The sequence below is a fragment of the Rhipicephalus microplus genome, chromosome 2, assembly GCF_043290135.1.
Source record: "Rhipicephalus microplus isolate Deutch F79 chromosome 2, USDA_Rmic, whole genome shotgun sequence".
Lineage (NCBI taxonomy): Eukaryota > Metazoa > Arthropoda > Arachnida > Ixodida > Ixodidae > Rhipicephalus > Rhipicephalus microplus.
The window spans coordinates 163,524,756-163,536,746 of record NC_134701.1 but is presented as its reverse complement, the minus strand read 5'-3'; the positions used below and the strand labels follow the sequence as shown (position 1 = coordinate 163,536,746).

The following is an 11,991-nucleotide window of genomic DNA, read 5'->3' as shown; positions in this document are numbered from 1 at the left end:
TGCCTTGAAGGTTCCTGTACCTGACTTGGCGTTGTACTACGTCGGGGATCAGCCAACCTTTCACAAAATGCCATGGAATGATGAAGTGACGTGATATATGACGTCATGTGATGGCGTCACGTCACAAGCCTTGAAGATCTGCCGTCGTGACGATGGTTCTCATGACGTTATTATGCCACATGGCCAGACAGTTTCCTTTGAATGCGCTAGAGGCAACTCTGTCGCTAGTGTCTATGGGAGATGCAACGCACGGTGCTTCAGACAGCAAGAGAATGATGGGTGTGTCTAATCTGCGGTTTTTTTTTTTGCTCTGTTTGGCTCCGTGTGGTTTGAATCCTCTTTGCCGCAAGACAAAGTTAAGCAAAAATTTAGCAGTTACGCTTCACCACCTTACCTTATTAGGCTGACCAACTTAAATTGGGTAACGAAGTTCACGAGGGTCAGTTATTTCGTTCGAAACAAAGCCCAAACGTAGCAATAACAAAAGCTAAAAGTGCGTTCGAAGCCCGCATGCACGAAGACTAAGAAAATTTGTGTTCTACCCATCATTCCCATGGTGCCTGAACGATTGCAGTGCCACAGCTTCCTCTAGGTAATTTACAGGAACTTTGTACATGGTGACGTCGCAGCAAGCCTGTCACGAGTGACATTGCTCACGTGGCTTCTCGCAACGCTTTATTCACCTCCCATGTTTCGCTTAAGGGGCCAAGCAACAAGACACTCGATGTCTTTAGCCTGCGTAGTGATGATGATGATGGTCCTTGTTACTCTGGCGCACACCCACTAAGGGGGATCAGCCAAGAACCGGGCGGCAGGATCTTAAGTAAAAGGCTTATGGTTTTTCAAACACAATATAATTTTGGACTGAAAACAAAAATTATATAGAAAGAAAAGCCAAAAATCGAAAAAGGAGTACATCTGAGCCGGAATCGATGCAGGCAGATGTAATAGTGGGTCTAAAGCAATATATATATATATATATATATATATATATATATATATATTTCGTAACCCATAGCGAACTCTGTTGCAAGCCTTGTTCATTGTAATCGCTGTTAAAAACAACCTCGCGTACTTATTTCCACGCAGGTAGGTATGCGGCACCGTGCATGGTCATCAGCGCAGTAGGTATCGCACTTGGGGCACCTCCACCTCTTCTCCGCTGTTGGTGTCCCTGCCCGTGACTTGAAGAGTCAGGGCCAGCGTCCCACTGTCGATTTCGGCCTTGGACACTCGCTCCACGACTTTGCTCACGCTGTAGAAAGACACGGCCAAGGCTCCCGATAAGCATCCGAAAAGATAAACACTGAAAAATATGCTATATGTTCCTCGCAAGAAGTCTAAAAATGAACTTGCTTCCCTCTTCCTAATTTACCGCCTACTGCGCCAAGCTTTGAAGAAGAACGGCTATATGGGCTAGTTGGTTAAAGCGCTCATGTTGTCCTGTTTGCTTTCCTTGCTTCGCCTTTCCCTTCACGTTTCTTCTAGCACCTTCGTGCTTGCGCTGCAACCCTTATTACCATGCACCGAGCAGTTTGATTCAATTTCACATCCAACGGTAGAGTTTCATCGGAACAGTGACATCATTGCGAACAGAAAACAGGCGACGTCCGGAATTTAGAACGACCGCCAAAAGCACTTTGCCAATTAAGCTCTTTAGCACATACAATTTTAACCAAGGGTGACCACCGAGGCTTATCGTTATCAAGTTGTTTCCGCGTTCATCTGTTTCTGATGGGACGACTGCAAATGTCGTCACCGAGACACAAAATTTGTCGCGCCATTACCAACCTTGTAGGAAAACTTTAGCGCAAGTGAAAAAATAGGTGCCCTACACAATTGCGGTTATGAAAAAAAGAAAGGATGGCAATGATTATGATAACGTGAGAAATATTGCCACCTCGACGTAATGAGTGCAGTGCAAGATCGAATCTAGCCACGCGCTTTTTCTTGATTCTAGAGATAGCCCCGAAGTAGTAGTAAACAACTTTATTAAACGGTTTCTTAAGTGGTGAGGGCTGTCAGGCTACGCCTGGTCACCACCTCGTCAGTCTGTTTGATGGACCGGAGCTGGGTGTCCAGGATTGTGGTCATGAGGATTCTCTCCCAGGCCTCACGTGAAGGTGACTGTCCCAGGAGGTTTGGTGGGGGAGGGTCTTTGATGCATCCCCAGATGATGTTGTGCAGCAAGTTTGTGGTCTGTGTCTTGCAAAGGGCACACGTAGATGTGAATAAGGCTGGGTATATGTGTTCGTATACGTACGGGGAAGGGAATGAGTTGGCTTGAAGCTGGCGCCAAGTGATTTGTTGAGCTTTGTTTAGTTCCGGGTGTGGGAGTGATCTGGTTTGCCTTGATAGCTTGTAGTACTGCGTGATGTCGTGAAAAGTGATGAGTGGTTTGGTTGCTTCGAAGGACGCGCTTTTCTGGAAGTATCTAGCCACACGGGGGCTTATTAAAGGACCCGTGTTGCAAAAGTCTCGTGACAATATCCACGTTTCCAGTTGTACCTCCATGTTTTACGATGAGTTAACCGGGCCGGTAGTGCATATGATGAAACGGCGTCCTGTTGTGCCCATGCATGGTGGAAAAACACGCCTGTATATAGAGAAGCACGTTAAGAATCCTTGCGTGGTCATAACTAGCTCAGGGACCCCCAATGTTTAAAGACGTTTTTTTTACGGGCACAACCTCAATTTTCTATTTCGTACGGTTTGCGCTCGTGTAGTTTTTAAAATTAGGCGATCCCCAAACTACCATTCATGCTACACAAATTTCAATACGTTAAAAGTGTATTTAAGGACGGCTAAACAAACGCATAGTCTGTAAAAGTCATGTTCCTAATTAAAAAAAGTTTATTTGTCATCCTTGTTGTGCACCATGGAAATGGGGTGCTACCGTCTGAAAGTGCACACGTGGAGCTTCACTTATCTGTGGATGATTTCAGCAATGTAATAACAGTAGGAATCATTCCTCCACCAATGTAATTCTCCTTGCCATTACCTTTTGTTTGGCGCCTTTTAAATGTGGCATCTTGCTTAGACCACTACGGGAAGATGGACATATCGCCTTTAGGCGGGGTCATTCATGAGGCGCAATCGAACAGGCAAAGTAGCAACGTGTTCCAAGTGGTCAGGTAATGACAGCGCCTTTTGGCAGGACGATGCGATTTGACGACTACAAAATCTCTTTCTCGTTATGGCAACCTGCAATTCGCGGGTATTTCGAATTCAATGGCAGAAAGATGACCGGCCGGTTGTGGGACGTGTGGGGATTTTGAGCTTGACCATAAACAACAGTTTAGTTACGGTACCCTATACTCGATTGGCCATACCACGGACAGCTTCGTGCGCATACTGAGGGAATTATGTGGTGGTTTTTTGTAAGTGTGGGTACGTGTTGGTCTGTACTCATAATCATAATTGCCCAGAAGAAAAAAAGAGCTACTGCCGTACTCTCCTTCACAGTCATAAATATATGAAAGTGACGTGGTAGATGCAGCTCCGTTCTGCAGCCCAACATGACGTTTACGGCGACGCCAATGCAGCATGATCTAGTTACGGTTAGCCTGCTGCTATATGATAACCACGCGGTCGAAACGTTATTGCTCTTCATAAATTAACAATAAAATAGTCTACATGCACGTACCAATAACAATAACCTGAGAGCGCAAACTTCGCTCCCCGCCATGCTGGTACCCCATCATAGTGGTTTCACTGTCGGAGGGGGGGGGGGGGGAGTGTCTATGTTTATGAGAAGGAAAAGAAAAGTGCGCCCCGCAACTGTCTGCCAACGTGAGTCACTCATATCCAATATCGGTGTTATCCGGTCCCACTTAAGCAGCTTTTTTTCTCAACGAGTAGAGATACTTCCACCACGTGGTTCAATGCTTCGCTTTTCCTGAGAAGCGGCGGTTGCTTTTTATGCAACAGGAGATATAAACTTTCGCGGTCTTTAAGCAGCGTGTTTCTGCCGATGGGTAGCCGCTTCCACCATTGCGCGGACGCCATGGGTAATGGAAAGCCATGAAGTGTGCCCCCCTCCCCCCGTCACTAAAGAGTGCATATATTTACATGTTGCAGTTTGGCTTAGGCACTGCGCATAGTTAAAGCTGCAACACAGAACACAAACCACATCTGAATACCCGATTACAGAAAGTAAAGCACCTCACTTACGCCATCTTCATGAGTGCCTTAGAAGGGGGTGTGTTGGCGTCGTATAGAGTATGGTCTCCTTCCAACACGCTCATGACTTCGAGTTCGTGCTCTAGCTGGAAAGGAAAAAGAAGTTTCGATGATCTTACACAATCGCTAAGACGACTTGAAAGCGAAATTCATAGTGACAATGCTTTAAAGACAAAGGTGTGACGTCAGAATATGACGAGCCATGTGGCTCATGGGGTCTCGGGGCTCGTTGAGCCTCCTCTGGCATTTAAAACCTCTTCGGCCTTCTGCACAATCCGCTACGCCCAGGTTCGCTGTCCTCCAAGATGACACGCCTCTTCCACGTTATTCAAAACACATTTGCGCAAACGCTTCAATAACGAAGTGAATGCGCGGCCGGCGTGTCGCGAGCTATGCATGACAGGTCACGTGATATTCTTGCGCGAAGTATATGCTCCGGCTTTCCGCTCAAGGCCACCACCGCGTGAGTCGTAAAAGTACATGGCCTTAAAAATAAAATAGAGAAAAGAAGGCAAGGGCAATGCCTTTCACGTAATGCACACCAATTTCGAACAGTTGTACATAAGGGTAAACTGGTCAAAGTTTGGTGCAGTTTAACTCTGTTCCTCATTCATAATTTAGAGCTCTCCATTATCTATCCACAATTTGTCGAAACGGCAACAAACATTGGGCCTGCCAACCTTTTCTTTCTTTAAGAGAGCTACGACCGAAAACCGCAAAGACTCTCGTAATGTGAACACGACGCGCATGCAGGAATTGTACAAAATTTCTACCAAACAAGCTTAACACCTACCCAGAATAGCCGGCGAGTAAAATGGCAAACAATATATTTTGGAAAGAAAAGCAACTCGATGGCGGTTATATATGACCGCTTGAGATGTAGTTAATTCGCAAATAAATCCGTTTCTGCCACTACCTACAGATACAAACAATCGGCGGACAGCTATCTTCCACCCCGTTCGGCTCTGCTTGAAAGCGAAGCTTCCCATTGCATCCAAGCTGAGCGACTGGAAATATAGATGGCGCAGCGCGGGAGAGGTTGCACCAATGCTTCAAAGATACCACAAAGTTTAACAGCGCCAGAGACTATCGAGGCGGCGGCTTCTTTCATGCGTGGACAAATCTCAAAGCAAATGAAAGGCAGGCTACCAACTTAGACTTTTTCTCAACTGTGACACTCAGGCGTTTTTTTCCTAAACACAAGATAATTTGCACTCACGTTCATAGTGCATTCGCACTCACTCACTCACTCACTCACTCACTCACTCACTCACTCACTCACCCAATCACGTTTGCAATGCCGGGTAGTCATGAGTCTTACCAAGACAACTTGGTTCCGCCCCTATGTCTACTTGTCTCTTGCACAGAGGCTGTTACCATATTCGCTCTCCTGACATACCCACGCTTGCTCACACAACAAACCGACGTGTGCCTAATAAAACACGCGTGACCTACCCTGAAGTACTCCAGAAGCTGTGCGAGTGTCATCTCTCCTTTAATTTCGAGGCAGGTCCACAATGAGTACTCTTGGTTGCGGAACTGTTGAGAAAAAGCAAACACGGTGCACTAAGAACAAAGTTAAAATAATCCACGCTAAATCCTTGCTGAGGGTTCGAAAAAGCCGTATTGGCTTATTTTTGTTTTTGTACGGTAGTCTCCGCTTTTAGCGTTTAGATGAAATGTCAGTTTCGCGGTAAGGGTGAAGCAATGAATTCGATAGCAACCGATTGTGATGTCATGCGAAAAACGGTAAGAAGATCGGGACGCGCAGCGCGCTGCTCAAGCGCCACACGCAGGACGAGCGCAAATCAACAACGTTCGCAGCTCGACACGCAATGTACTGTTTAAGCACAAATGATGCACGGAACGTACGCACAAGTATACACAGGATAAGCGTGAAATAACAAGTGTCACATTGTGTGACACTTGTTACTTTGTGTGACCCTTGTTACTTCCTAGTGCTTGAACAGCGCTTTCCTTTCGCAAACCCCCCGGGGCCTGTGCAGCGAGCAAAGTGATCTTTGTCTGCATTGCAACTTCAACGAAATCTTTCCGGTGAAGGCACGAAACATGGAAAATCCCGCCATCGCGGGGTAAGCGCGCACGGGCGACCACACCTCGAAGGGCAAGCACACGTCATGGACAAGCGCACGCGTTGCAACGAGTGGGACGCGACATCTAATGTGCACCCTTCGCGCCATCTCACTGGTAACGCAGAGAACACTATGAAATATCACCGACATCAGTGTGCCGCTAGCGGTAAATAGTATATACGACTTGCTCACCGTTAGTGTGCAACAGGAGGTACGCTTTCGTGGTTCAGTTGTCTACGCCACGCGCTGCGGAGCGAGAGGTTGGCCTATCGATTTAGCTCGTTTAAAAAACATTTTATTGCGATAGCAATTATACAGACACTCTCGGCTTGATTTTGCTGCCGGCGTCGATATCGTGTGCCGTATATGTATACGTAGCTATATATACAAAAATGCAAGAAAGCGAAAAAAAAACACAACATAAGACTCCAGCATGCGGAATCGGACTTCGGGCCTATCAATCGTGAGTGCGAGCCGTTAACCACTGAGTCACCCAGGAGAAAGTGCAACGCCTATCAAACGGCAAGCTATCTATATCTACCACTTACCACTGCTCACAGACATTTCGGGGAGGGGGGGATTATCATGTTTTCAGCATTACCAGCAAGATGGCGCAATGAGCGCGCGTTGCCACATCGCACGGCGGCGCACGCTGTAATCTCCCACGCGTACTTTGCCCCGTTTAGCGGAGGGGAGTGGCGCTCCCTCGCGCGCCGTTATCTCGCGGTGGAGAGGAGGGGAGAATTGTACGTCTTGGCTGGCCTCGGGCTTTACCTGGAACGACGCTGTTGTAGTTACCGGCCGCACAAAGGTCACTGCAATCATCGCAGTCTGCGTTCGCAAAAAGCGGCGTGCTTTTCAGACACAGCGAAGTAACAACTGATATGTTTATTCACGTGTATCTGTGCCTGCGAGTACGTTTCGTGCGTCATTTTTGCGAGAGAAACGTGGGGCACGTTTCGATCTGCTTTCCATTTCGCGCGTGACATCCCAGTTTGTGGCTATCGCATCCAGTGCTTCACCTTTGTGGCGAAGCTGTAATTTTTTTCTGAATTATTTTCCTTCGTGGCTTTCATATATACATATACATACACATACATTTACGGGGCATGATGGGGACGGTAACGACGACACCATCAATGGCGGCAAAAAACAGCCGAGTGTGTACATATAATTGACATCGTAATAATAAATTACAGCCCGAACGCGCTGTATAGAACCCATCTTGAAGTTGTAGTATATATAAAGGACAGGAAGCCAACCGAGAAGAGCACTTCTGCGCTATGTTCGGGGTGTACTGTTCAGATGATACACTCACTATATATGATTGTCCACTTTGGGCGGCAGCACGAAACATTAAAAAGGGAAGCCATAAGCCCCAAGCTACTGTGCGCTCGCCGAGTAGTGGGAAGTGAAGACTGCGTGCGTGTGCTAGTCGAAGTAGAGTGGTTTATTTTCGGCATGGCTATTTTTAGGTGGAATACCTAAAGTTGTCTAAGATGCATGCAGTCAATTGCTTGCACCTTACGACGTGAAAGCCGGTTCTCAACGCACTAGTAGTCCACCATGGTAGCTTTGAAAACGCCAAACCAACATAAGCCAGTGATGCCCCACCGCGGTGGTCTAGTGGCTAAGGTACTTGGTTGCTGATCCACAGGTCGCGGGATCGAATCCCGGCTGTGGTGGCTGCAGTTTCGATGGAGGCGAAAATGCTGTAGGCATGTGTGCTCAGATTAGGGTGCACGTTAAAGAACCCCAGGTGGTCGAAATTTTCGGAGCCCTCCACTACGGCGTCTCTCATAATTATGTGGTGGTTTTGGGACGTTAAACCCCACATATCAATAAACATAAGCTCGTGGTATCTAAGCTTTTTCAATGTTATAACGACGCTACCAGAAAGTTTCTGGTCTGTGCGAATGAACGAAGAAAGAACGCGCATTGGTTGTAATGATAACGCTAATTTCGCTTCACAAGCTTTGCCACGTTGATACGACAGTGTGGTGGCTTAAAAGTAACGACATAAAGCCATCTGCATACACGACTGCTGTGATCATGCAATAATATCAGTGCAAGGGAGTATGTTTTACGCAGAACACGAGCTCTGCCAATGCCACCTATATAATTTCAGGCTTATACTGACTGCGTCTGCCGCGGGCTCTGACGTCACTTCATTTAGATTGGCGTGTTTCGCTGCACAGACGTGCCGACGCTTGCTCTCGCCGCTCGACAGACATATATTGCCAAGCCCGACGAACGTTTTCGTGGCGTGCTGGTTCGCTTGTTAGTGAGTCGAAAAGACCGTCTTTTTGTCAGTGTCCGTGAATTTCAGCGTGGATTTGTGATGCGTTTTGTGCACGGGATATTCGCAATCTGTACGGCTGCAAATCTGGACGGTTGGGCGATGTTGCGTGGCGAATTGTCGTGGCAAAGGGAGCGAAGTTTTTAGTGTTTTTTTCCCAAGAACAACAAAAGAACGAAACAAGAGCGCGTCGTTCGTCAAGCTGACGTTGACATCCATTTTCTTCGTGACCCAAAGGTACGTATGTGTGTCCGTACTACATATTTCTAAGTCACTCCAATGGCCCCATTTCCACCATGCTCCGTTCTTGCTCTAAAATGAAGGTGTCATCTGTGCTTCTGACGTGTTGGCGTAAGCCCTGGAATTAAAATAATAAACGCGCGTTGCAGTAGGTTCCAGAACAGGCGTTTTTTTTTTTTTTCAGGGTCGGTAGATATATTGCTATTGGCAATTAGCGCCGTGGACGTCTTGTATTACCTTTGTTCACTTGTTTGAGAAAAAATGGCACGAATGCTGTTGCGATACTTAGTGCATCGGTTTTGCGCATCGTATTTTCTTGCCAGTGTTCTTACCACTTTATTGTGGTACTATAATTTTGCGCCAGTCTCGTCAGCATCACGCCCTATTATGTTTATTTGAAATTCACATGCGAGTAGACACTTACATTAAATCACTTTCTTAATTGGTTTTCAGGTGCGTGAGCTCTACTTCGAAATAGAATAGTTAAGAACCACTACCAAAAATTCAATGATCCAAGAATCTGCAGTGCAGTAGAAGTGCCCACAGGGGCTGTACGGCTTAATATAGACCAGCAATAACATCTTTCCCACGCCCCTAGTTATTTGAGTGACTACGCACCACCGCGAAAGGGGCTAGAGAAAAAGAGGAAACGCCGCTCTTTGTGTCGGTCATAAGGAATTGTGAAACGAAAAGTTTTGCTTTCTCTTGGAATGGTCATCATTTTGATATTGCGCTGAATATCATACTTGTGGCCGCAGTACACACTCTCTTCAATAACTTCGCATCCATGAAGACAGATCATTGAAAGAGTACAAACAAAACTGCAGAAACTTTGCAAATGAGGAATTACAGTTCCTCTGCATGCTCTAGAGATTGTGTGTGTGTGTGTGTGTGTGTGTGTGTGTGTGTGTGTGTAACTAAAAATTGAACAAAACTTAATTTATTTATTTCGTTACTTTGTCGACCGATCAAATTTTGCTCTTATAGATCGACCACGCGTTCAATAGGGCACAACCTGTTACTTTTTTCGTGGCAGAAATGATTTACAGGTGAGTCTCCAGACGTTTTCAAGCGCAATACATTACTCAAAAAAAAAACAACGCTTTTTTTACCTTGAAGGCAGAATAAAGCGGTTGAATATGTGAACTAGCCGCGAACGCTCTATGTATTAATGGCAGACTATGGCGGCAATAAATTCACAGCCTCCCGTACCCGCTGGCTCGGACAAAACAGTGACGTCACAGCGACAGTGAGCAGGCCTGATAATATTCTTCTAGGTGACATTAGCTCTGCCCGCACGCAGTGTTTTTTCTCCTTTCCCGTTCGCACTGTCGTTTCCACTTGCCGGGATAGAAGTAGACGCAAGCTCCCAATTAAAAAAAAAGTATTTTCGCGTTTGATCTGAATGCGATGGCTGGCACGCGTGGCTATAGGCATCCAAGACATTGGCTTAAACGAAAGTGGGCTGCCTCTATCAGGTAGGTGTACTGTGGCACATGTGCTACAGAAAACACACACAGATAATGATTTGCTACGTTTAACAGAAATTCATAAAGATTACGGTAACCGACAAAGAAAGTGAACGCTTAGCTTCCGCAATACCCGTAGCTTCCGCAATAAGCCTACAGTGTGTCCTTGGTATTGTACTTCAGAGACAATACTAAGGTGACATGCCTCAATGACAAGACGCTCTTTATTCACATAGTATGTCTCAACCGGTGGCACAAATGCCCAGTGTTAAATCGACGTTACTATGACTGGTTAACATGCGCATTGTTAAGAAGCCCGCTGAAACATTTTGCCGAAATGACATAGATGTTTGGTTTGTACGATCAATTTAACACTGGCTTGTCAATTTTTTTATGTATTCTTTGTAGTAACGCATTCAAAAGCAATACATTTAAAATAGCACTATATGCATCATGATCTACTTTCTGCCAATTCTCTGCAAGAGACTACGAGGTTCTTAAATTAGCGAGCGAGTGAAATACATAATAACAGTACTGGTAAGCGACTCCCCAATTCCTTTTATGAAACTGGCCTCTTTTTGAACCCGAATCACACTGCGTCGATGCCTGGAGGGCTAATTTATACTGTTTAAAGCACTCCCGGAAGAAAATATATCGGAAAAAATAAACGGACTTGATGTAGATTTTACGGGAGTGTACATTCATTACCCAGCTCCAGCGGAAATGCAGACACAAGCTAGAATTGCCGTCGTACATTCCTTACCCAGCTCCAGCGGAAATGCAGACACAAGCTAGAACTGTCGTCTACATTAGCCAAGAAAGAGGCATCATTTATACATGATATTAGAGTCAATTAGACTCATTCACTGACAAGATCAAACACGAACCAGAAATCGGCAGCTATTGCACAACATTAAACAGCGTTACCAATTGTTTGTAAAATGCGGTTACATATGGTATTTCAGAAAGCTCGCATTTCACCGTTCGCAACCTTTTCACAAATGGCGCGTGTATACTCTAGATGCGGTCCCAGAAAAAAAAAATTGGAAGCGCACCTTTTTAAATAGAGGTGGAACGGGTTCCGAGAAACCGAAAAAAGGCAGCGCCAAGTTGACAAAGCTGTTTCTGTATAGCTCCGGCTTCTCGTGTTCCTGAACCAACTGCAAAAGGCAAGTAGGCAAAAATTATGTTAGCGTCAATATTCGAGCACTTCGAATATTCAAACAAATACCCCAGTATTCGAATTCACTCCGGATAGAATTCAAATTACTGAAAATTTAGAGCATTCGGATTGAATGAATAGGTGCATCAATGAATCCAAGTAAAGGTAGTTTCACTGCAGTAGAAAAGTGCTATACCCCGAATACGCATTACCAAAAAGCCGCACTTTCAAGTGAAATAAACATATTACCCACTCCCTCACCCATATAATTTTTTTTCGTTTTTAAACTTAAAAGCTTGTTATACCGGCTCATATGCCTAAGTATATAAAAGTTTGAAACTTGGCATATTTTACAGGTTATCACTTGTATTCAACCTGACATCAAACCCTGCAATTCAAATCCACAATCTGGATGGGAGCCTGCAGATGGAAACAGCGTAGTGGGATAATCAGGGTGAACAGTAGAATCGCCTAAGACTACCTCGACGACGTTTCGATAGGAAGACCTATCTTTTTCAAAGGCGCCGTGTCATGCTTGGCAGGTTA

At 45.6% G+C, this 11,991-nt stretch overlaps 1 protein-coding gene across 1 annotated transcript in view; it reads right to left on the bottom strand.

Moving 5' to 3' along the window:
• Window positions 1–1,075: 1,075 nt before the first annotated feature.
• LOC119169675 (ubiquitin-like modifier-activating enzyme 1) overlaps window positions 1,076–11,991 on the bottom strand; it is a 50,459-nt gene continuing 39,543 nt past the window's right edge. The window contains exons 22-25 of the mRNA XM_075885652.1: window positions 11,339–11,443; window positions 5,638–5,721; window positions 4,174–4,268; window positions 1,076–1,255 (exon numbers count right to left, since the gene is read on the bottom strand). Of these exons, the coding sequence (XP_075741767.1) occupies window positions 1,117–1,255; window positions 4,174–4,268; window positions 5,638–5,721; window positions 11,339–11,443 (423 nt within the window). The 3' untranslated portion in view covers window positions 1,076–1,116. The remainder of the gene's footprint in view (window positions 1,256–4,173; window positions 4,269–5,637; window positions 5,722–11,338; window positions 11,444–11,991) is intronic.